This window comes from Clarias gariepinus, chromosome 12, assembly GCF_024256425.1.
Source record: "Clarias gariepinus isolate MV-2021 ecotype Netherlands chromosome 12, CGAR_prim_01v2, whole genome shotgun sequence".
NCBI lineage: Eukaryota > Metazoa > Chordata > Actinopteri > Siluriformes > Clariidae > Clarias > Clarias gariepinus.
In genome coordinates, this window is record NC_071111.1 from 28,338,686 (window position 1) to 28,365,323 (window position 26,638).

The window sequence follows — 26,638 nt, forward strand, 5'->3', positions numbered from 1 at the left end:
GATTCTGCCTTTTGCATGAGGAGAAATCACAGGCTCTGACAGCTCTAACATTACGGTCAGGAACAGTGAGTCTGGATCCAGCAACCTCATGGTCAGTGATGATGTTGACCAACACCTCTCCCCATCTATACCCAACACCTCTCCCCTTCTATACCCAAGCCAAGTAAAAATCAACTGAACAGATAAACTGGAATAAAATCTGATCCCGGGCTAGCAAACTTACTCATTTTAATTAATATTGTAGACAATATTAATTCAAAATAAGGCTGAGAAAATATTATTTTGAAATAATATTGACTACAATAATAATTACTAGCATGAGCTGATGCTGCTACTGATTTTATTCCAGGTTACCTGTTCAGTTTGATTGGCATCATTTTCACCTGCTGCACTTGCAGCTTACACTGATTGGTGTATACTTGCTTGCTGATACACTGAGTGGTGTATCTTACACTGACTGCATCAAGATGATCCTCCCTGACCTGCTAAAATATTGTCTTTATAGTTTTATATGTTGTTTGTCTTAATGTTCTTTGCTTTGGTTTACAAATATGACCCAATATACACTACTGTTCAAAAGTTTAGGATCACTTGCAAATCTCTTTGTTTTTGTTTAGTGATTTATTTCTTACATTCTACAACAATACTGGGGATTTCAAAACTATAAAATAACACATATGGAATTAGGTAATTATGTAACAACAACAAAAACAACAGTTAGTTGTTATTTTAAGACACAGAGGTCAGCCTTTCTGTAATAGTTCTTGCAAGAACAGTATTGTCAAGTGCATTTGCAAAATCCGTCAAGCACCAAAATGAAACTGGCTCTCATGAAGGCCATCCCAGGAGGGCGAGACCAAAACCTACCTCTGCCGCAGACGAGAAGTTCATTTAGAACAAAAAACTGACTTTAAAAAAATGACATTTCGAAAGAAAAACAGCATGAGTTAAATAAAATGCCTCTGCAATAATCTCTGTTATTAGGAAAAATAAGTTGCAGAGTGCAATACATTTCACAATAATAGACTTTTTTTCAAAATATGTTCCATTATTTCACAATTTCATTCTCATATTACATGTATGTGTCTTATTTAGTCATAGAGTTAATAATTTCATCATGTCCTATTTATTTATTTAATTTTAAACACTTTGGAGTTCCATATAGATAGGGTTTCTTGCAAAAGCAAACCACATGAGTGGTTGAGAAACTGTTGAAATTTTTTTTCCTCATTTTACTCAGCATGAGGACCTTCTTTAACTTTATTCAAGAACTTCCTCAGTCAAAAGTTTGCTTGTGTATTTACAAACAGATTCTTGTCTCTCTCATTCAGTTCTAAACACTGTTTTCTTTCTTTCTTTTCGAACATTTTATTTTCCCTTGTGTTTGCATTTTCATTCAGGGGCTATTTTCTGTTTTTCAATTTTCAATTCAATTCAATTTGATTTATATAACGCTTTTAACAATGTTCATGCTTCACAAAAGTAAAAGAAATTAAAAAATAAAAAAATTTTTTTGCGTGTATGTGTGAAAAAAATGTGTCTAGATAATAATGAGATGAATAAATGATGAATAAAATATCTCTGATGAGCAAGCCAAGGGTGACATCGACAGTGGCAAGGAAAAACTCCCTGAGATGGTAATAGGAAGAAACCCTTGAAAGGAACCAGACTCAATCAGGAAACCCATCCTCATTTGGGTGATAACAGATAGAAATTATATAACATTATGTGTGTTATGCAAATGAAAGTGCAATATAACAGAAGTTCTTTAAATTAACATGAAGTCCAGTTCATCACAGGGACGAGTTAGCAGGTGCAGAGGGCAGATGAGGTCTTGATCACTGGAAGCACAGGAGCAGCATGTGTAGCTCCAACCATCATAAAGCAGAATCCAGCTGGAGCTGATCCTTCTCTGAATGCCTCAGGAACCTCGCAGGGTCGGCCTTTGTCTACTGAAGCTAGCACAGTCTCCAGATGCCTTGGGATGGGTAGAAAAATACAGAACAGATGGAGAAAATTAGCGTAGTTGCCATTCAGGATAGATGTACTGGAGTATGAGGTTATGGGATGAGTTACGTGTATGCCAGAGATGCGTCTTGAGTCCACTTTTAAACTGGGAAATTGTGTCTGCTCCCCGAACACTGTCTGGAAGGCTATTCCAAAGCTTTGGACCTAAATATGAAAAAGCCCTACTTCCTTTTGTAGATTTTGAAATTCTGGGAACTACCAGAAGTCCTGAGTTTTGTGATCTTAAGTAGCGTGGCGATTGTAGCGTATCAGAAGACTGGTTAGGTATGTAGGAGCTAAACCATTTAGAGCCTTGTATGTAAGTAATACTATTTTATAATGAATTCTAAACTGAACAGGTAGCCAGTGCAGGGATGATAATATTGGAGTTATATGATCATATTTTTTGGATGTGAGAACCCTGGCGGCTGCGTTTTGGCCTAACTGAAGCTTTTTTATTGAGGATGCAGGACAACCACCTAGTAATGCATTACAATAGTCTAGTCTGGAGGTCATAAATGCATGAACTAGCTTTTTTTTGCATCAGATACGAATAAGATGCTCCTAAGTTTGGCAATATTTCTAAAATGGAAAAAGGCTGTTTTTGTGATATTTGAAATATGATTTTCAAAAGACATGTTACTGTCTAATATCACGCCCAGGCCTTTTACTGTTGAGCTAGTAGTAACAGTACATCCTCCTAAACACAGACTGAATTGTGAGAGCTGTTGTGTACTGGTTTTTGGGCCAATAATTTGAATTTAGTAAAAATAAAGTTATTGGTCATCCAATCTTTTATGTCCTGGACACACTTAGTTAATCTAGACAATTTAGGTATTTCGTCTGGTTTAGTTGAGATATATAATTGGGTATCAGCATAACAATGGAAACTAATCCCATGTCTTCTAATGTTTTCCACACTGTTTTCTTATTTCTCTTTAAATACACCTTGGCTTTAGATAGCTTGTTGGTTCAGGCACTGCATTCTCTTATTAAATTCTCTTTTAATTTTGGCTGCCTCTAACTTCCGGCAATTTTTTTTTCTTTGAAATATGCTCTTCTACTAACACTCACTCATCTCTCACACCTATTACTTTCACATTTTTCTCTCACTAACACACATGCTTTTCACTAACAATCATTCGTCTCTCACACTTGTTTCTCATACATACTTTCTACAGAACTTGCACTCTCTTACATTCGCTTCTTACTAACACATGCATTTCTTCTGCTTGTCTTTACTTTGGCCCTATACCAGCTACTTCTAAAGTTTATGCAACATGGAATCTGACCAATCTTTCTTCCCTAAAAAATTCTATTCTTATCAATAAGCTGCTAACTTCAGCCATTTTGGAAAGATAATTTAAAATGCAAATTATTCATATTTCTTTATGGGTATTGATACTAACATAGTAGTATCCATGTTGCAATATCCTAACAATTTTCCTTTAAAAAAAGAACACTTTTTCAGGTTTATGCCTTTCTATGTGAAATCTAAATTGGTTTTTATCTAATCTATTCAATTCAATTTGATTTATATAGCGCTTTTAACAATTGTCATTGTCCCAAAGCAGCTTCACATAATAAGAAAATTATGGACATGTGTGTGAAATGTTGTATAAATCAAAATGATCAGATGACCCTGATTGTCCCTGACAAACAAGCTGATGGCGATGGTGGCAAGGGAAAAAACCCTGGGATGGCAATAGAAAGAAACCTTAAGAGGAACCAGACTTAAAAGGAACCCTTTCTCATTTGGGTAATAACGCATAGCAGGAATTATTTTGCAGTCATATTGTGTGTAAGGAAGTTGGAAGTTCAATATAACAGATTATGTCTTTAAGTAAATATGGAGTCTAGTTTGTTATTTGAGGCTCAGGTAGACTAGGAAATTCCAGTCCTGAAGATCTTCAGAGAGTGACTGTCTGCATTAGATGAGACCAGGGCCATCTTTATGGAAAAGTGGAACTGTCTCAAGTCCCCACCACACACATCCCAAGCATGGGGCCTCTATGCAATGAGATCTTCAACCAGAAACGGGGCACCGTGAAGAGTCGGGCTGATCAAGAGGGCAGAAGGGGTATGGGTTTTGGCAGCAACATGTGCAGCCCGACATAGAGAGGGAGAAGAGAAGAGAAGAGAAGAGAAGAGAAGAGAATGTATATTTAGTGCAGAGTGCAAGCAGGGATTGTCAAAACATGAGTGATAAATAAGAGTGGGCAAGACAGTATCTAAACATACCAATTCACCATAATACTCTACGTCTGAGTACATTAAGTCCCCCAGATCTGCTCCTTTACCTATGGCAAATCTATTCACAAAAATGCTCAAACTTAAATACGTTTTTAACCTAAATTTAAACATTAAGACTGTGTCTGAGTTCCGAAAATTAATTGGAAGGCTATTCCATAACTTTGGTGCTTTGTAAGAAAAAGCTCTGCCCCTTTTCTAGATGTAGTTTTCATAATACATGGGACTGACAAGCAGCCTGCATGAAGAGCCTGCCGAAGAGCTCAAGTGATTTTTTTCCCTGCAGTTTTTAATGTTTTCTTCAGCTTGTTCCTGTTCTGTTTTGTGTCTGCTCCAAACCAGACTGTCTTTCTATGTGATGAGCACAGACTCAATAACTGCAGTATAAAACCTGTGGCAGACTGTACTTCCTTAGTTGATAAAGGAAGTACATTTTCTGTTGGGTCTTTTGGAAAATAGAGCTGATTTTAAGTTCCTATTTCAGGTCCTGGGAAATTGTAGTTCCCAAAAACTTAAAGGACTGCACAGTTGACACAGGGTTATTGGTTATTGTGAGGGTGAGGAGTGTGGAAGCCTGCTGATGTCCTGATCTCGCTTTCTAACCTTCTATAAAGTCTGGATGTTGGGGATGAAATCCGCTTGATATTCTTAGACAACAAAACTCACACGTTCTTTAAAAAAAAAAAAATGTTAAAGAAGCAGTAAATATAAATCATAGAAAAACAAGGTATTTCAGTGTAGAAACTAAATGAGGAACATTCACAGCAATGATTTAAAAAACCTTCCGGCTTAGTTCCAGTTTTACAATTTGCGTATGAAACAGAGATGTTGAAAACAGCCTTGAAACATGCCGCTGAAGCCGACACGAAGAATGGGACACTTGTAAATGCCTCAAATGCCAAGGTGAATATAGAAAAGTTGGCTAAATCTATATTTTTGTACACTGCTTATCCATCAAGTGCACAGATAAATGAAGTTGCTGAGGCAATAGTCAAGAAAGTCCTTGTCTCAAGGAACCTGGTTCCTTTGCAGGTGTAGGGTTTACATAATAATGACAATGAATGACCGTCGGATTCTCCACCAATAAATTTAGACATTCTAATGTGGACACAATGCCCAACGCATTCTTCACCATTAATAGGTAATGTTTAGCACTGGGTCAGAGGTGTATCGAATCTTTAACGATTCGGGTTAATCAAATTAACTGAATCAAAATTTATAATGTACACTTTATCGACTACCCGCCCAGCGTTTAGCACAATTTAGTGTATCTTACCAGTTCTGCTTATCACGTGGCCAGCGATGATAACACAAAATCTAGTATTTAGCAATTATGAGCAAGGTAACAACATCTGGGCAAATGTTTAGACTTTAAAATACATGACCAAGACAACAGTTCTTTATAAAGAAACGAGAATTTATTTGACTATTCTACGACACATGAAACGACTTTACTTACACGCACGCACACGCACACACACACACACACACACACACACACACACATATACACTTTTAAGTTATGCAGAATAGTCAAACATATACACAGGAATAAACGATACTGAGTAAATATATGTAAATACGTTTCCCCCTTCTGGCACACTTGAAAGATGGTTTAAAATAGTATCCATGACTTATGTCTTTGTTCCATGTGCTCTGGAGGTCAAGAGAGTGTCCACTTGGTGTGACTTGGTGGTTCCCCCCCAGCTCGGGGTGAAGCTGTAAAACTGTCTGCTTTGTTTACCGGATCACCGATTTACACCCTGGGTTTTGGGGTTTCCTTCGAGGCATCTGGTCTTATGCCTTGTGAAGTTTCCTGCAGCCTAATTTTACAGATGCTTCTTTATGCTCACGGATCAGATAAGATTACTCTCTAAATTACAATTGACTCTCTCTCTCTTTGGGAGCACACGTCAAATATAGGATGAGAAAGTATTGGACCAAACTTTGAAGCTTCTCCTGGAGTTAACATGAAATGTATGTTTAACGGGTTCGACCCTTACGGCAACATAAAGCATGGACACGAGGCAAGGTCTTACAGGAAAAAGGGTAATTTAATTAAGGCAAATTGGGAAGGAAAGGGTTAAAGGAGGAAGGAAGGAATAAAGGCAACAGAAGAGTGCACGTTTAGGTCTGGTAGGCAGTGCCCCGCTGGCATGCGGGCACATGTGGTGAGCTGTGACGGCGGACAAATTGGCAGCATGGGCCTGCCAGCTCTCCTATGGGTACAGCCTCAGACGCAAGTCAGGCGGCTTGGGCGGCTTTCCCGAGCTGGGACCAGGGGCCATGAACATGTACCTCCTTGTGGCCTTTTCCTACTTGGCGGCAGGGTCACAAAATCCGGCTCCATGCAAGAGCTGAAGAACCACGGGAGCACCGGGAGTGAACTATTGGCTGTCGTTGTTGCAGAAATCAAAGGTGCATTCCACTCACCTGTGGAATCCTACTGACCAGGGCCCGTATTCACAAAGCTTCTTAAAATTTTCTCAGAGAGTTTTTATCTTAGCTTAAAGTCCTAGCTGGGAGTTCTAGACTAAAAGTGATTTTAGAAACTTCTCAGAGTAACTCTGAGTAAGGAAAGTACGAAAACCTTTAGTGAGGAGGTGTCATTGAACCCGTTGCTAGGGATAATGCAGCAATTCAAGGACTGTGATTGGTTTAGGAAAAGCTCTCCGCATTATTAAGGACTCCACTCCACTCCTTGAATCCTTTATAAAAAAAAATCTGTAAATGTCTTAAAATGGACAGTGAAATTATAATGTTTGTATATAAAGAAATTATATAGTCATGAATGCAGGCTACTTTATACAAAGTTTCTGTTGAAGGCTAAATATCACTTACTCACTTATCATCTATATTATATAACTCTTTATCCTGTATTCAGGGTTGCAGGGAGCCTGGAGACTTAGGGCACAAGGCAGGGTACACCCTGGACAGGGTGCCAATTCATATATACGGGCAATGTTTGGGAATGTCAATTAGTCTAATCTACATGTCTGGAGGAAACCCACCCAGTACAGGAAGAACATGCAAATTCCATGCACACATGGAGTCGAAGACGGGAATCGAGCCTGGTTGGAAATTGAACCCGGACTCTGGAGGTGCAAGGCGACAGTGCTAACTACTACACCATCCTGCCGCCTAGGCTACATATCTTAAAGTTAATTAAAACAGCCAAATGTTAAAAATGTTGCTACTTTTGAAGCAACCAATTTCCACATAGTAGTTACTATATTTACATCATAAATTCTTACATTTATGTACTGTAACGTCCTGTAGTATTTTCGGGCATAGCACATCGCACCCGTCAATCATGGTTTCCAGTGCGTCCGCGATTCCCATGGGAACCAATGAGACTGCCCTAGCTGAATATAAGAACCCGGAAAGTGATGCAGCGGCGGGGCTTATTGTTTCATTCATTCATATATATTGTTGTTACGGCGACGTTATACTTCCGGTGTTTTAATGTAACTTTATTCTTTCATGAGTTATTTACAAGTTTCTGACCACTTGTAAAATGTGTTATAAAATGTGTTCAATGTGCTGCCCATTGTGTTGGATTGTCAATGCAACCCTCTTCTCCCACTCTTCATGCACTGGTAGCAACACCACAGGAGAAATCTAACACACGTGACCGCAACATACGTTAAACCAAGCACACCATTGCTTTTCTTGTGAAATTCCCAATAAGTTTGATGTGTCACATGACCCTCTTCCTATTGAAAAAACAAAAGTTGGATCCAAAATGGCCGACTTCAAAATAACCACCATGGTCACGACCCATCTTGAAAAGTTTTCCCCCTCACATATACTAATGTGCCACAAACAGGAAATTAATATCACCAACTATTCCCATTTTATTAAGGTGTATCCATATAAATGGCCCACCCTGTATTTTCAAATGGCTTACCTTTTACCAATTTACATGAAGGCAGGGCAGTCTATTTAAGTTGTACTCTTGGATGTTATGTAGCCAACAATCCAAGAGAAATGGAAGGAAGTAAATTAACAAAAATCAATGGACGGAAGAGCAGTGTTTACTTTTATGATTAGTGTTTGGAGAATATTTCTTCTTTTTGCCATTTTGTCTTTGCCAAGTCTTGTAAAAGTCCTCCTCTCTACTCCTAACCATTTTTATCTTAGGAGCTGTTTTTAGGGCTGTTAGAATTATTTTATATATAAAGGAGTTATTTCTACTCTCTTGCTCTCTTCCTAATAGATCTGATATTAACGTGTTAAATCTTTCCTGTTGCTATCTTCCTGTCTCCTCTTGCATCTGCTCCTTAAGGTGTGAACGCTCCCACGCTCACCTTCCCATTCTCTCTTCATGTCTCTCTCCCCCTCTCTCTCTCCCCCTCTGTCTCTTTCCCCCTCTCCCCCTATCTCGAGCCAACATCTTGTGATCTGTCTCTGGACGGACACCTCTCTATTTTCCTCTCCTTTGATTCTTCAGGATCTCACCAGGACATTTACAATGGTTCATGTTCTTTGTAGTAACATATGTCTATGGCACAGGGGTTTGGTCAAACATATATAAACCCCATCTTTTGCTGTTAATAAACAGAGACCTTTCTGACAGACAACGTGTGTGTGTTTGACTGAGTCTCTCCTGGCGCCAGAGAAGCTTACTGAAGCACAGCGGACAGACCGAGCAACTCGCCTCTCCTACTACGGAACTTTAGAAAAACTTTACAAGGGCTGAGATGTTTTATGAATCATTTTTATCTTTACTAAGATTTACTCCTAAATTTAAGTCATAATGTCATAATTATAAGAATTTTCTTAGAATTTCTTAGAATTTTCTCACTAGGAGCAACTTTTAGGCTTAAGATGCTTTGTGAATACAGGCCCTTGAGTTTGCTGGGACGTCAACAGACGTTCAGCAGACACAAAATCAAGCTCCGCCCATGGCCATAGAGTGCATTTATATGTGTTTAAATGGAATGTGCTGTTCCCTGCTTACTGTTGTGTTTTAAAGACAAAAGAGGTCAGCTGTTTTAACAACAGTCAAACCTGCCCATTTATTATAAGCAATGATGCATAAATTGCATGAATGAGTAAGTGTAACTACTGATAAATGTTCCCAAAAAAGTTTTCTGTTAGTGTATACTAAATACCAACCAAGGGACAAAGTGTATTGTAGCTTCAAGACACATTTCAGGTTCAGATTCTTTTTGACCCACTATTTTAAATAATCCCTAACGTGTTATAAGAGATTGGGTGGCGGTGTTTTTTATTCAGAGGTCAGGGGTTGTTAATTATTCAGTGTATAATCTGATTTACTTTCCACAATAAACACACACCATATCTCTGAATCCATTTAATTAGTTATAAACCAATGACTATATTGTCTGTTACCCAGCATAGAAATACAGGTACACAGGAGTCTTCATCTTGAGTATGATGTTCATCACCAACTGAAAATAAATCATCTGAATCAATAACTCGACATTTGTACTTCATGATTAGCAGCATATAATCAGGACAGCTGACTAAATGGAATAAAGTCAGAATTTAAACCTGTAATCTGATATTTACTGAAATTAAAAATTACAAACAAATGCTAATTTACAAGATAATGCTAATCAGATTAACGATTTAGTGTTTATATAAAAAGATCATTACTCACATCAGTGTCTGTAGTTTGTAATGTTCATTGTCCTTAAGGACAGAGAGACACTTCACTCCTGCGTCTCCTATTTTATTCTTAGACAGATTCAGATGTCTTAGGTGTGAGGGGTTTGATCTCAAAGCTGAAGCAAGAGCAGCACAGCTTTCATCTGGTACACCACAATCCCACAACCTGCATAGACATGACTCACTTTAATCTTTAAGTTTACAAACAAGTAAACTTGCAAGTTTAAGGTGGCAGTTATACATACTTTTAAAAATATATATTTTCAGTTTATGTTTGGGGAGGGCAATAGTTTTTATTTTTGTATTGTTTGGTGGGGTGGTATATAGGTAGGGCTTATGCGCTGATTAATTTGACAATGTGTGTATGTTGTATATATACTGTACAAAGTACAGATTTGTGCATTTTTATTCACTGTCATCAAAACTTTCAGAAAAGCTACTTACATCAAATTGACTTACAGCTTGTCCATATACAATGACATAAGGACTGAATTTGGCGTGAATACTTACTTAATTTTTTAAAAGAAAAAATGAAGAATTTTTATTTCCCCCTAATTTTCTTTTTAAGGCTACTACTGCCACTCAGTCAGGAGGGCTGAAGACTATCAAATGTTTCCTCAGAACCACATGACGCCAACTGACCACATCTTCTCAAACTGCTCACTCAAGCACTGTTGGGGGTGGCGTAACACACTTGGAGGATAGCGCTATCCGCTCCTTCTGCTTGCGTGAGCTCACAGACGCCCCTGATTGACTGTAGAGCCGTGATTAATGTGGGAGCACAACGTACCTCTCTTCTGAGAGAGCTCGGCCAATCAGCTTTCTTTAGGCCTCCGGCTGCAAGAGGTTACACCATCACCCAGGAATCGAACTTGTGATTTCTGGATGATGGGGCACCACTGTGCCATTTGGAAGCCAAAAATGGAGGATTTTAAGCAAGGTACAGTTTTTTGTTGGTAATTCATATTAATGTTTTTTGGAAATGCACTTACAATATAGTTTTAACAAATGTTAACAATGATTTGAGAAACGCTTCAAAGCGACTGACAGAAAGGAAGCCCCTACTTACTAAAAATAAAATTTCTGCAGGCTTAAAGTTTGTGAAAGGGCACATTGCCATTCCACAGCAGAATTGGCAAAATGTTTTTTGCCCTGATGAAACTAAGATTGAGCTATTTGGGAAGAACACATCTGGCACACTGCATCTGGCGTAAAAAGGGCACTACATACTGTATCATCATGAAACCATCATCCCAAAAATAAAGTATGGTGGAGTAAACATCATGATTTGGGCCTGCTTTGCTGCATCATGGCTTGGCCATCTTGCAGTAACAGAGGGAAAGATTAATTCTCAAGTGTATCAAAAAATTCTTCAGGATAATGTGAAAATACCCTTACATCAGCTGAAACTATATAGAAGTTGGGTGATGCAACAGGACAAAGACCCAAAAAACACCAGAGCAAGTCCACAACAGAATGGCTTCAGAAAAACAAATTCCACCTTTTGATTGGACAAGTAGAGATGCTGTGTAATGGCTTGAAGAGAGTCATACACATGAGACGTGCAAAGAATATGACGGCGCTCATATTCTACCAGGAAGAATGGCCTAAATTCCCCTTGAAAGATGCGCAGGTGTGATCTACAGCTACAGAAAGTGCCTGGTTGAGGTTATCGCTACCAAGGAGAGTCATAATTCCACTACCATTTTGAATTTTGAATGAGTGTATTCAATAAAGACGTTAAAGATTATCAATATTATTTTAACATTACATTTGTCAATAACCTTGAATTAGACACTGATTAGATAGAATTTTATCACAAATTAGTGCAGAAAAACATGAAATTTCAAAAGGTTCACATACTTTTTTTTGCCAGTGTACTGACTCAAAAACTCTGTGGGAAGTCACCAGTCCAAAGAAACGATATTGCTCCTGGTGAACCTAAAATCTCTGCTTCAGTCTCAGTATAAGAGTCTTACTGAGGAGTAGGTCATGAGAGATGAACTTACCTCAGTGTCTCCAGTTTACAGTGAGGATTCTCTAGTAAACCAGAGAGACACTTCACTCCTGAGTCTCCTAGATTATTATAGGACAGATCCAGTTCTTTCAGGTGTGAAGGGTTTGATCTCAGAGCTGAAGTCAGAGCAGCACAGCTTTCACCTGAGACACCACACTGCTGCAACCTGCAGAGACACGAAAATGACACACTTTATCAACAGATTTACATCTCTGTTTATTACTTAATTTAAAGATGAGTCTGTAAAATGATTTTTTTATTTAAAATTTCATGAAAATTTACCATCTCCGATTTATTCTAATTAACTGAATTAAATAAAATGTAATTAATAAAGATAATACTAAGCTTTATATGTTTTTTTTTTTTTAAAGAGAGAGAATATTACATTAGATGCTTATGTACTAGACTTACACTGATTAGCCATAACATTAACACCACAAACTTGATCACCAAGCACCAGACCACCCAAGTCACCACAGCTTGACATGTACGGGCCTAGAGCCACAAAGCTCAGGGCTGCCTACCCAGCCTACAAATTACCCCAGGCCAATCAAAGACCCATGAAATACACTAGAAACATAATTGCAATCCACTGAGGACCCACCCAACAACCCACAGCACCAAAACAACCCGCAGCCAACATCCTTTTATTAGTAGAAAACTTTTTTTAGTAGGAAAACTCTCAGGGTCTACTATTGTTGTAGTTTTGTGCAAAGGTGCCCAATCCCTCCTCTCTACCTGGAATAATGAGCTATTACTTTTCTTAGAAATCTGACTGATGGTTTTTCCAAATTTCCAGTTTTTCCAACTCAAGACTAAGCAGCCGTATTCGCTTAAATTTTCAAAAAGATGAAATATTCTTATGGAGAGACCACAAACACAGAATGGATCACATTGCTCATCAGTGTAAAATCAATCATTGCTACCTAGTAGGATCACATGTTAGCTTTTCCTACAAGTTTACGTTTACATTTAATGATATCTTGCTGGACCGCCGGAGCTCTAAAAGTTACAAAGCTGACTGAACTGCATCAGAAATGCATCCTATACCAGAAGACCTTAACATTATTCTCACGATGTGAGGATTCTCCAGCACAGCAGAGAGACACTTCACTCCTGAGACTCCTCAGATTTAGTTCTCTCAGGTGTGGGAGGTAATACTACGATGATATGTTTGTCATGTTACACATGTTGTCTTCTTTTTTTTTCACCAATACCAAGATATTATTAAAACACTGAAATATTAATTCTGTTATTGAGTTTTATCCACATTAAGTGCACTAGTGGTACAAACATATTGCTGTATTCCTGACTAATTTACCTCACTTTAATTTATGCCACTAGGGTTTCCCCCAGAAATACAGAAGTGCGCACCGCACCTCCCTCGTTTGGACTTTGGACCACCTCTGAGCCACACCCCCTTTGGCGTGTAAACCTGCATTTGGTTTCTTTTTCTCCAACCCTCTTCATCTCAGCCCCCGTCTGACAGTTTTATAAGAAGTTAAAAGTAATGAGCCAGGTTTTGTAGAATGTACAGATGTGGCCATTAAGAATGTGCATGTATCTCTGTTTAACAGTATTTTAGGGCATAAGTATCACATTGTAGGTGTGTTTATTTTGTCATTTATTATTATTATTATTATTATTATTATTATTATTATTATTATGCACTAAATTTTTTTCTTTACAAAAACATGTCAGTTGCTAAAACACTGTAATACAACTATTAACTGGTGTTTTTAATAAGTTATTGTGACTCTCAGAGAGATGATCTTACCTTAGTGTCTCCACTTTACAGTGAGGATTCTCCAGTACAGCACACAGACACTTCACTCCTGAGTCTGTTAGTTTTTTCCAAGACAGATCCATTGTATTCACAGTCAGATGCAGTTCTCTTATATTGGAGGTTTCTGAGTTGAGTACTGAGACCAGAGCAGACCAACCTCTTTCTTTTAATGTATGACACTGTATACTGAAGAAAATGAAATAACACGTAATGAACTAACACAAGTACAAATTATTAAACAGGTTCTTAAAGCTTTCACTGCACCTTATTATTTTTATAAACATCAAAAACTAATTTACTAGTTAGACAAAACATAAATAGGAAATCTAAAAAAGTTCTGAAACAGCAATTTGATTAGATAAAAGTCATTCCACAAGTGCTGATATAGTGCATAACTTCACTGGAATGTTGTAAGTACCTATACTGTATGTATCACTTCACATCCGAGGTGTACTAACAATTGTTAATTACAGCAATTAGCAGTGATTTTACAGCCTAACTTTCATGATCCTAAGTAACTATGAACAAAACAATTGAGAAAAGTAACATTATGCTTTTTATTCTAAAGCTCTGCACTTCCACCATTTAATTAGATTTATTTACATTGCAGGCTTGCCTTCACTATATGGTGGAGGCATTAACATGTTTTCAGGTTTTAAGCATGATCTGTCCATGGCAAACTTAGATAAGTTTAAATAATAATAATGAAAGATCAAGGTTTGCATAATTGTACTTCTAGCCTAATACATTGTATTCGACAAACGTAAAAACAATAAAATAAAAGAGTATAGTTATAAATAGAAAATGTATAAGGTTTATTTAAACAAAAGAACAGTTTTGTTCTGCAGAATTTAGCAGTTTACAGTTATTATTTACTGTTATAAAAAATCATAATTTCATGGCATGAACTTTAGATACAAGAAAGCGGACAAACAAACGAAACAAAACATAAACAGATAAAGAACAGATATACTGTATTCATATTTTCTTACCTTGCTTTTCTGGATGCTGCAATCACAGGCATCATCTTCACAAGAACTGAATCTGTTATCTTCTCTGGACTAGTATATTTACTCAGGTCAAGTTCTTCCAGCTCCTGTGCTGATGTCAGTAACACAAACACCAGAGCAGACCACTGTGAAGAAGAAAGTTTCCTTTGTTTTCCAGATTTCAGGTAGCGTTGGATTTCCTCTGCTAAAGAATTATCATCCAATTCATTTAGACAGTGGAAAAGATTGATGGATTTCTCTGTGGGAAGATCTTCACTGATCTTCCTCTTGATGTACTGAACTGTTTCCTCCGTGCTCTGGAATCTTCTTTCTGTCTGTGTTACTAAGACCTGTAAGAGTTTCTGATTGGACTTCAGTGAGAGACCCAAAAGAAAGCGAAGAAAAAGATCTAGATGTCCAGTCTCACTGTTTAAGGCTTGAACTACACCAGCCTTGTGGACATCTGAGATTGTATTAAATGACCGACTATGTTCCAAAACATTTCTCTTTGTCATCCTGAACATCAGGTGCACATACAGAGCTGCGAGGTGTTCCTGAATACTCAGATGAACAAAGCAGTACACTTTACTTTGGTGAAGCCCAAACTCCTCTCTAAAAATCTGCGTACACACACCTGAGTACACTGCTGCTTCTCTCACATCAATGCCACACTCTCTCAGGTCTTCCTCATAGAAGAACAGGTTTCCCTTCTCCAGCTGCTCAAAAGCCAGTTGTCCCAGTTTAAGAAGCATTTCTTCATCACTCTCCTGCTTCTTTGAGTACTTTTCTCTTATGATGTTCATCTGAATAATGAGGAAGTGTGTGTACATTTGAGTCAGAGTCTTGGGGATCTCTCCACTCTCTGCTTCACCCAACATTTTCCCTAGAACAGCAGCTGAAATCCAGCAGAAGACTGGGATGTGGCACATGATGTAGAGGCTTCTTAATGACTTCAGGTGTGTGATGATGTTATTGGCCAGGCTCTGATCTCTGATCCTCTTCCTGAAGTACTCCTCCTTCTGTGGGTCATTGAACCCTCGTACCTCTGTGACTCGATGGACACACTCAGAGGGGATTTGATCAGTTGCTGCTGGTCGGGAGGTGATCCAAATGAGAGCAGAGGGAATTAGATTCCCCTTGATCAGGTTTATCAGCAGCACAGGTACTGATGCAGATTCAGTTACATCACACACTTTCACTGTGCTCTGGAAATCTAGAGGAAAACGACACTCGTCCAATCCATCAAAAATGAACAGAACCTTTCCCAAACTAGACATTTTGATTTCTTTTGTTTCTTCAAAACAGACATGAAGAAGCTCCATCAGACTCAGTTTCTGGTCCTTCATTAAATTCAGCTCTCTAAACGGAAGTGGAAATATGAGATGGACATCCTGATTTGCTTTCCCTTCAGCCCAGTCCACAATGAACTTCTGCACAGAGACAGTTTTTCCGATGCCAGCAACTCCTTTTGTCAGCACAGTTCTGATGGGTTTGTCTTGTTCAGATAAGGGCTTAAAGATGTCATTGCATTTGATTGGTGTTTCCTCTGTTGTTGTTCTCCTGCATGCAGCCTCGATTTGTCTTACCTCATGTTCTTTATTGACCTCTCCACTGTCTCCCTCTGTGATGTAGAGCTCTGTGTAGATCTCATTCAGGAGTGTTCGGTTTTCTTGCTTTATTATTACTCCATCCAGACACTTAAACTTCTTCATCAGATTTAATTTGACCTTTTCGTGTTTATTTATAGCATTAGAGTCTCGTTTTGGTCTGTGACAGGGGGAAGAAGAAAGAGTGAAGCATAGGTCAAGAATATAGAACATTTATTAGAGGTTCCATGGAAAGTTCAACTGTACCATTGAAAAAAGTAGGCATAATTCATATGTTTCTTACCAAATTATACTAATACACTATAAATGGAAAGCACCTACATCAGCTTATACTAATTAAACCCTTATTCAGGAAAATTTATCAGAAAGTCGAATAGTCGGCATCAAGAAGGCAGAAGAATGATAAAAACTATAAAGAAAGAGATATACTGTATAATATAAAAGAGAGAGGAAAAATAAAAAATGGCAGCAATCATCAATGATTTACTAATTTCATATCAAGTTTTTCATATTGAAGACAGCTTGTAGACCATTTCAAACACATCACTTCCAAATTGTGAAAAATATCACAGAAATTACTAGCAAAAAGGACACAATTTTCTAATTTACACTTCTTGTGTTCATTCATGGTACATCTGCAGTGCTTTGTGCAATTGTCCTTAAAATTCACAGAGTTTTAAGAAACCTTGTACTCTCATAAAAGTTTGTGCTTTTACTGTCACATCCACAATGCCAATGCTGGATATTTTTCATGCAATAAATGGTTACATAATTTATTTTTCGAGCTGAAAAGTTTACATTAAAATCATGCACTGAGGCTCTTGTCCAAAATGTCAAATCTTTAACTGCCCTGTATATTTTCTATAATACTCATGTAGGAAACATTTAAATCGTTTCACTAAATGGGTAGTTTTTTTATTACATTCACCTACATCTTGTTCTGTAATGGATAAGATGACTGAGTATTAATTCTGATCTTCTCACATGCGTGGTTCAAAAGCTGCTGGAGGTTTTATGTCTTGCTTTTCTTACAACATTGCTTTTAATGCTAATGACTCATGGCTACTAAAACCATTTTGACTTATTTGGTGTATGATAAATTTGCATGTTAATCAGGGTAAAGGGAAGTGAAATGATGTACACAACAATACAGCAATGCTTGTGAGTGTGCTTGGGTTTACTGGGAGGGCAAGAAGTATGAAGGTGGGGCTGGACAACTGTTTGGGGCAAATAATTTAGAAAAAAAAACACAAAGGAAAGATGATGCTGGTGTACACAAAAATGTCTGCGTCAACTCAGACAAGCAGGGGTTCAGTGATTATTTTGCCAGTCTGATTTTTTTTATCTGGAGTTTACTGTACAACATGCCAAATGCCTAAATGTAAATGTGCAACATAATGGACAGGTGCCTAGTGACAAAACACACTCTACACAGTGAAAATGATTTGCTGATTTGTTAGCTAAATGAGGCCTAATTTGCTTCGACAATAAACAGCGATTTGTACAGTATTTATTCTTCTTATTATTATTATTATTATTATTATTAGTTATCATTATTTAATATTATTATACCAGCCTATGGTGGCTGTAAGAAGTCGTAACTTGACTTTACAGTGTTTCAATGACTTGATAATTTTACAACGAACATGATTTTACAATAAATAAAGTCCAGCATTTTTATTTTTCAAATGATGACTTCCAAACTTGGAACATGCTCAGGAAATTTTGACACAATCCCTGAACCAAATGAGTATGGGTTACCCAGTTGTATTTTTTGTTATGGTTGTGTTAACGTTAGCTTGAGCATTAGCACTAGCTAATTAAATAACTACTTTCTTGACCAGCCATACTCATAGTTTTCCTCTTGCTGTTTGGACTGCATGTTTGTTGTTCATAGCCCTCATGGGCATCCTGCATCAACTCTCTTGTTGACGCCTCTGCTGTTCAACACTGCAGCACTCTCTTTTCACTTTTTAATAATGTGTTAAGCAGTTTAAAACAACAAAAAAGTTATTTTAATGTTTTGTTTACTTGACTCAGGCCAATCAATTGACCCTTCTAAAACAGTGACAGCGTAAATCCTCTTAAACATTTACCAAAAACATTTTGCCAGTAACCTGTGGGAACTGTGGCGTGTTACCTGTGTAAGTTTCTCCAACCACGTTCCAGAGAACAATCACTCTTCATGGAGTCCCAGCAGGGCTCTGCTGAGTGCGATCTCTTTTTCTGGAGTTTACTGTACAACATTAAACAGGGAATTAAAAAATGTATGTGAACTCTATTTAGGTTTTGACCATTTTGTAAGCTTTACTAAAGACTTGTCTAGTTATAGCAGTGAAGATTGGAATATACAAAGTGTTTCCCCACTCATACACTTTATTCGATCAAGCCACCCAGGTATGTTAAAAATTCTCACCCACCATCACAATTTTACCTGTCAGAGAGAATACCATCTATAATCAATTACTTAGGAGTCTGTTTTCCCTTATTCTTCTGCTCCTGTACCTGGTTGTTCTGCCATCAGGAGAAGGTGTCCTGACAATTGCACATGCTCTTGCACAGAAACATTTATGCATTCTTCTTCAAACAGACTGTCCTTCAGAAGTACAGACCAGCTACTGTACGTAGTTCTTTTAATTGTTTTATTATTATTATTATTATTATTATTATTATTATTATTATTATTATCTGGTCATTCGGATTTATGTTTTAGTGTTCATGATTTCCATTAATGTTCCACATGCTTATGTTTTACATGTCCATATACTGTATATGCATATTTACAAAAATATTTATTAATATTTTTTTATTTAAAATTTTATATTTTTCAATTTAAACACAGCCTTAACACCTCCTACAGCCTGCTCTGCTCCCAAACACTTCTCCCTTAGTGTGAATAAATAAATAAATAAATAAATATTAAGATAAAAAGGTGGCACATTTTTTTACAGGTTTAAGTCAGATAATCAGGTTTATATAAAATTCAACACTGTATTAAATCCTGAGTGGTAATCCACCTGTTAGAATTACTGTACAGTCTTTATGGTCTATTTTATTGATTTCATTAAATTGTCTATCACTTGTCTAAAACACTGAATTGCACAATTTTCTACTCCATACAGAATACTGTATATGTTTAGTTGAAAGCATTGTAGCAGCATTACTGACAAATTAAATGAGTAATTCAATTGACAAATTAAAAAAAAATGCAAATGATTCTGGATTTGATGTGTAGCTTGAGCTTTCTTTATGCAGTCACTTTAACAATAATAACTATGGGACGTTACCTGTGTACAGATGAGGAGTCTCCATTTTTAAACATATCAGGAAGCTCTATAGACTTATCACTCTTCATGGAGACAATGCTGTGTTCTGGTGAGTTTGAACTCTTTATCTGGAGTTTACTGTACAATATAATAGACAGGTCTTTAGTGACACAAACTCACTCTACACAGTAAAACTGATTTGATATTTTTTTCTTAGCAAAATAAGGACCTATTTGCTTTGAAATTAAACAGTGACTTTTAGAGTATTTTTTCAATAATAATAATAATAATAATAATAATAACATGACAATTCTTTTTAAATTATTATTATTATTATTATTATTATTATTATTATTATTATTATTGTTGTTGTTGTTATTATTACATGATTGTTGTTATTATTGTACATGATGATGATATTATTGTTGTTGTTGTTGTTGTTATTATTATTACATGATTTAGACCATACAGTGTTAAAATGACTTGATAAGTTTACAAAAGACATGATTTTACAAAACATAAAGTCCAGCATTTTAGTCAGTTACCACATTTTTGAGGGTGGGGTCACATTATCTGTGTCCAGATCAGCTCTCTCCATTTGTAAGTTTAAGTGTACACACAGAGAGCTCATGGATACACTGCCTGAAGATGTTGATCTCTTCTGCTGGAATGAATTACACTCCTAAAAACACAGGAAAATTTATTTATATTACACAGCTAAGTAAAATAGTTGATGCTTTTGACAACACAAAGTCTAGTAAAAATATTGCATAGGTTTTTTTTTTTTTCTTAGACAAAGGACACTTACAGCATTGGTGAGTTTTATGAATAAAGAGACCTTGCAACCATGCACGTAAGTGCTCTGCTTGCATTTCCACTGCTGTTGCAGATGGTAAAAATAAGTTTCATTAACTATGTTAAAAAAATTAAAGGTCTAAGCTTCTAATAAGCCAGTGTTTTTGGCAATATATTGTTCTTTCTTCTTCTTCTTCTTTTTCTTTGACATGACATGTAGATAAAGACAAGGTTTGAAATTCACTGAATGAATAAAGTGCAGCATAGTTGTTAGCCTCTTTCATTACTTCAAAGTTAAACTAGCTAGCCGATACCATTGCTACTCTTTATAATACAAGTAGTCCATGCAATTAAACATTGGCATACTGAGCAAAAGAGGTGGGACTGTTTAGACTCATTATGCTAACTAGTTACCCAGATCACTTCTAACCTTACTCTCCCAATTGCCCCCATTTAAGATGTTTGAAAAGGGAGCCAGAAGAATCTGCAGCCCAGAAATCAAGTGACCTGAATCTGTTGCCCTGATAACTGTCAATCACTTTAGTGTGCTTACCAATCTACACTTTCATAATCACTTTTTTTTTTGTAAAATTTGATGTTGGAATCATGTCTGTCCTTCCCAGGTTAATTCATGGTAAGTGACAGTGTAAACTCTTGTTGCTTAGATTAGAAAATCAGTTCATTATGTGATCATCTGAGAAGTAACAAGTCTCTATTTAAAATGTAGTACAACATTTCCATTAAAAAAGTACTAAGTAAAAAGTATCACATAAAATACTTAAGTAAAGTACAGATAAAAAGTAAAAAAAAAGTAAAGTACTTAAGCACAGTAGCAAAGTATTTGTGCATTTGTGTAATAAAGTGAAGTAAAACTTTGTTTTTGCACTTATCTTATTCCTGACATCAAGTTTTAAAAGAAGTAACTGTACTGCCCACCTCTGTCTATAGCATAGAAATATTGGTAAAAGTCTTGTAAAGTCTTGTATTGTAGTAAAGTTTTGCATCATTAAAAAACACAATTCAAGAACCACAATTCAAGATAAAAAGATAAACCTTAAATAAAACACATCAAATCCAAAGGAGAAGCCATAAATCAAGGCAACACTCTAAAAAACGCTGGGTTGTTTTTTCTACCCAAGCGCTGGGTTGCCTCTGTTGGGTCATTTTTCTGGGTTATTTACAGAGAGTTGGGTAGTTTTTGTGTAACCCAGCTGCTGGGTTGAAGTTTGGTGGCCCCTCCCCCAAAGGTCACCGGTGGATTCAGCGGCTGTCAATCAGAGCTTCGTGTCTCTCTTGAGCTCCCACACCGCTGATGACGGTTCATTTAAGGGAAAATAACGTTAAATACAAGGTCTGTATACACATGTTCACTCACCTAAGTCACATATGACTGAAAATTATTACTATATGTGAGATTTATTACTGTTACCGTGTTAAGGTTACACTTAAACTTTCAGGCTGGTCTGGGGTAAGATAATTTAGCTGACAATAGCTGCTATAGTTAGCCAAAGAACCCCACCTAAAGGAAACGGATAAGATGTCTGAGCTTTTTAGCTTTCTCTGTAGAATGTTTGCAGGGTGACGAAACTGTAACTGTAGTATTAGCATGACGCTAGCATTTAGTTAGGTTGCTAGCGTTAGCAACCACATTAACATTAGAACTTTATTAATCTCACTGTTTGAGAAAATAAAATGCTGGGGTGTTACAAAACACTGACCCTCTCACAAATATCCAGACCTGCTAACCCTCCCGTTTTTCACTAGATAGTAATTTACTCCGCGGTCAAAAGTTGCCCGCGTTTCTCCCGAGTTATAACAATATTTTACACCTTTCCCCCTTTAGCAAGTAGTATGCAAATATTACTTGCTGCATGTAAGACAACGAGGTAGCCCTCTTTAACCAAAGTTGCTTGTGACTTAATTAACTGGCTAAATTAACTATCAGTCAGCTGTACAGATAACTACTAGATGGAAGTATTAATATTGTAATGTGTTTTTTTTTTTACAATATTGTAATATTGTAATATTGTAATGATTGTAATGTGCCAGTATGACCCCAGCTATGACAATGCATCTCCTCGGTAATTAGCTTGAAATCAACGCAGACTACAAGACCAACTAGTCTGCTAAAGCTCATATATATATATATATATATATATATATATATATATATATGTGTGCTTTATCCCAAAAGCCATGCTTATTTTGCTTATTTTATTTTTGGTAGTAGCTGTCTCCATGTTTTTGTTTCAGGTTTCCTATACCCTAGCTTTGTCATTTTTTTATTTAGTATAAATCCTATTACAGATTAAATTGATAGTCTTTTTCAGTTTAATCTTTGTTATTCAACAAATTTTTAACTTTCTTTATTTCTTTCTAAGGTTGGCACCAACATGGTGGAATACCTCCAGCAGGCTGAAGTGTCAAGGCCGTACCCCTACTGTACATCCTGACGTTGGGAGATAATGACCAGCGCTGCTCTCAGGCATTCGTCATTCTGGTGGGACAGGCTCTGGAGCAATGCACACCACTTGGGGCGGTTGATGTGTGCTTCAAGGCATTTTATATTTTTGACATTAACTATTTAAAGTAGTGTGCACCTGTATAGGACTTTTTGTAATGTTGCTATGAAATAGCAAGGCCTACTTGAAAAGTCATAGACAGTGTTTGTATGTTAAAACGGAACCAGGGCTGGATAGTTTTGTTCTGCAGAAAAGATATCTAATGTCACAAAGAGATCCTGCTCTGTAGAAGCGGCCTCAGCCTATTTGTGTTATTACACAACTGTTTAATAGACGTGCGTAGTTTTTTTTTTTTTTTTACAGATTCACTGTAAAACATGAAAATAATAATAACCTATTTGTGAGGTAGAATTAACTCAACATTCCAGTTAAAATGAACCAACATCTGGGTAAAACATTTAACCAATTTATGTGGTAGAATTAACCCAGCATTATAGTTAAATATGACCCAGCATTTGGGTTGAATATTTAACCCATTTTGCTGGGTTAAAAAAAAGAACCCATTTTGCTGGGTTAAATTAACCCAGCATGTAGTTAGTCCAATATTTACTCAGCAGCTGGGTTAAAAACAACCCAGATTGGGTTGTTTTTAAACCCAGCATTTTTTAGGGTGAAGGGTCAAAATACCCAATCATTTCTAACTAGTAATATTGGGTAATAATGCTCAGGACTTAAAAAATGAGTGTGTGTGTGTGTGTGAGAGAGAGAGAGAGAGAGCGCATGTGTTCATGTAATAAAGGGAAGTAAAACTGTATTTTTGCACTCATTTCTAACTTTAAACTATTATTCACTCATCTTCTATACCGCAGGGACCTGCAGCCTATCCAAGGAGGCTTAGAGCACAAAGCGGGGTACACCCTGAACAGGGTTACAATCTATCGCAGGGCACACACACATACTCACCACGGGCAATATGAGAACACCAATAAACCTAATCTACATGCCTTTGAACTGTGGGAGGAAACTGGACTAACCAGAGGAAACCCACCAAGCACAGGGAGAACATGTAAACTCCATGCACACAGAGACAGTAATCGAGCCTGGCCGGGAATCGAGCCCAGATCCTGGAGGTGCAAGGCGACAGTGCTAACCACTACACCACAATAACCTTTAAACTATTACATTTATCCATAATTGTGACCAAAACCAGACACAGTTAGAGCTGAATACAGAAAGCCATATGTAAAAGATGCTTTACTTGATGTATATTTCATTTACTGAATAGCTGTGGAATTGGTGGATTTTTATTTATTTATTTTTTTGTATAAATACAGAGACTTGCACTACAATGTCTCATTGTGTTTATTATTATTATTATTATTAGTAGTAGTAGTAGTAGTAGTAGTAGTACATATTAAACTAGCTTTTATTTAGTTGTCTGTGTAAGTCATATCCATTTCCTTAAATGAGATGAGGAAAATCTGAGGGAAAAGAAGGTTTTATGATTAAACTTGATTTTTTAGATTAACCCCTAAATATCCAAACTCTTCATGTAAGTTTTGGTACCCATAGATATCTTTTAGAGCAGAATACTTAGTTTAGACATGTACAATAGGCTACATGCAAAACTGAAAAATAAAATTAGAGTCAAACAAACCATTTGATAAAAAAAAAAAAGAAGAAAATACTCATGGACGTTTTAGATTTCCGTAAAGCATAATTACCTCATTTTTGTTTAAGCTTATAATCTTGAATAAACATTAATAATTAAATTAATGAGAAACTGAAAAAACAAAAACAAATCTAGAGTACTGTATATAACACAAACAGCAGATTTACAGTTCCTCTGTCCTACCTCATTCAGTTATACTGCTGTTTTTACACCAGCTCACTAACATGTAAATATCTGTTTCAAATAAAGAAATCACTCACTTTTACTCAGCAGTCTATGTTGTGTGATCGTAGTTTAGTCCTGAAGTTGAAGGCTTTTTCCCTTAAACAGCAACAAAATGCAGTCGAGGCTTAAAGACAAACTCTTTCACTTTCAGAAAACTGATTCACTCCCGTCATGTGATTAATCAGCTGATAGTGAACTTTAAATTAAAACAAAAATGTAATTATATTTATCTTTAGGGAAATTCTGGCTTTTTGTCTTTTTAAACATAGATTACCAGTCTACTTTAATTACCAATAAATTAAATAAAATTGCTCTAATCAAAAATCTCTGTTTGTGAAAAAAAAAGAAATAAAAATCTAAGAAAGAACCACACTTCCAAAAACCCCCACTTCCCTTCCTGATACAACCCTTTCATTCTTTCCAGGCCTGAAATTAAAATTTTATTTGTCACATGTCATACACAGTACAATATGCAGTGAAATGCTTATATGACCACCCGTGACTTTAAAAAAATAAAAGTTTAGGTTCAAGTAGGTTAAGTAGGCTTTATTGTCACTTCATCCACATACAGTTAGTACACAGTGAAATAAAACAACGTTCCTCCACGAGCAAGGTGCTACATGCAGCATAAATTTACAACATAAATTAACAGAAAAACTAAACTAGCTAACTAAGAGGGCTAGTTGGCTGGATAGTGGAGACAAGACAGATTGACCTGACAACATAAATTAACAACATAAATTAACAAAAACTAACTAGCTAACCCAGAGAGGAAGAATATCTAAATTTTTGTTTTTTACAGACAACATAAAGTGCACGTGCAAATGTGCAAACAAGAGCAACAAAGTGACAAAGCAAAGTGCGACAAACACAACATAACATAACATAATACTCTGTGGTGTTAAGGTGATGAGTTGGGGTAGTGAAAAGCTTAAAGATAAAAAATAAATATGAATAAAAAGAAATACAATGGAAAATAAATTTAACTAGAATAAAAATAAAAATATTCTGTACAAATAAGGACATTACACAATATAGCAAAATATAGAAAATATAGAGAAAAAATAGAAATTCAGTGTAAAATAAAAAGATTTAGAGTAAATAAAAAGAAGTAAAATGACTGGGGGTGTGCAAATATTCATAAAGTGTCTTATTGAAGTGTCTTGTGCAATGATCCAGAAATGAAAAATATAAATATGTAAGTGTAAGCGTGCATGAATGTGTCCATAAGTGTCCATGAATGTCCAGGATGAGTGAGAAGAGACAGTTTTATAATTTTGGATGTTTAAAAAGATGGTATCAGTCCTGTATGGTGTTGTGGTTGAGAGTCCTTATTGCCTGCAGGAAGAACCCCTTCTTCAGTCTCTCTGTGTTGACCTTCAGAAAGCGGAATCGCTTCCCAGACCACAAAAGAGAGAACAGTCCATTGCTGGCGTGGCTAAGGTCCTTCACGATCTTTCTGGCCTTGGTCCAGCACCGCTTGCTGTAGATTGAGTGCAGGTCAGGGAGTTCGGTGCAGATGATGATGGTGACAACAACATAAACAATTATTTATCCTAAATAATAAAAATGTAAATATTAGGCCTAAAATTTAGGCTTTGAAAATAGACAATGTAATTAATGCAGATGATATAGCCATGTCAGATCGGAACCTAGAATACTTTACTTCCCTTGAAGAGAATGAACTAATTTCACTCAACTCTTCTGCAAATTCATCACCCTGCGTATTAGATCATATACCAACACATTTTCTTAAACAGATATCTTAAGCAGAAATAACAGAACATTTGAACAGAGATGGCACTTGTTAAAGTAGTGAATTACCTCCTGTTGGGCTCTGATCAAGTTGCGTTACTATGCTTGTGTTACCTGACTTCAGTGCAGCTTTTGACACCATTGACACACATTCCAAAACACTCGTAAAG

The 26,638-nt window shown here is 36.6% G+C and overlaps 1 protein-coding gene across 2 annotated transcripts; it reads right to left on the minus strand.

Annotated features, from left to right (window-relative positions):
* Window positions 1–602: 602 nt before the first annotated feature.
* Window positions 603–24,981, minus strand: LOC128534536 (NACHT, LRR and PYD domains-containing protein 12-like). Of its 2 annotated transcripts, XR_008361473.1 has the most exons (10): window positions 24,749–24,981; window positions 20,105–20,241; window positions 19,581–19,697; window positions 18,434–18,529; window positions 14,690–16,453; window positions 13,689–13,883; window positions 11,904–12,077; window positions 9,887–10,060; window positions 9,616–9,674; window positions 603–1,978 (listed from the first exon to the last, which is right to left on the minus strand). XR_008361473.1 is itself a non-coding variant. In XM_053509001.1 (9 exons), the coding sequence occupies exons 2-9, from the start codon at window positions 20,188–20,190 to the stop codon at window positions 9,668–9,670; spliced, it is 2,613 nt and encodes an 870-aa protein (XP_053364976.1). In that variant the 5' UTR covers window positions 20,191–20,241; window positions 24,749–24,981; the 3' UTR covers window positions 2,289–9,667. The 2 variants fall into 2 exon arrangements, 1 of the variants encoding a protein (XP_053364976.1); XM_053509001.1 differs by lacking the exon at window positions 603–1,978 and having other exon boundaries at window positions 2,289–9,674.
* Between the last annotated feature and the right edge of the window lie 1,657 nt (window positions 24,982–26,638).

What these genes read in the sequence shown, in the direction of transcription:
- LOC128534536 (XM_053509001.1), bottom strand. Translation starts at nt 20,190, where the DNA reads ATGAGCTCTCTGTGTGTACACTTAAACTTACAAATGGAGAGAGCTGAT. An exon ending in ACCCCACCCTCAAAAATGTG is followed by an intron (nt 19,698 to 20,104) that starts GTAACTGACTAA and finishes TATATTGTACAG; the next exon opens with TAAACTCCAGATAAAGAGTT. An exon ending in TGTAAAGTGGAGACACTAAG is followed by an intron (nt 12,078 to 13,688) that starts GTAAGATCATCT and finishes GTGTCTCTGCAG; the next exon opens with GTTGCAGCAGTGTGGTGTCT.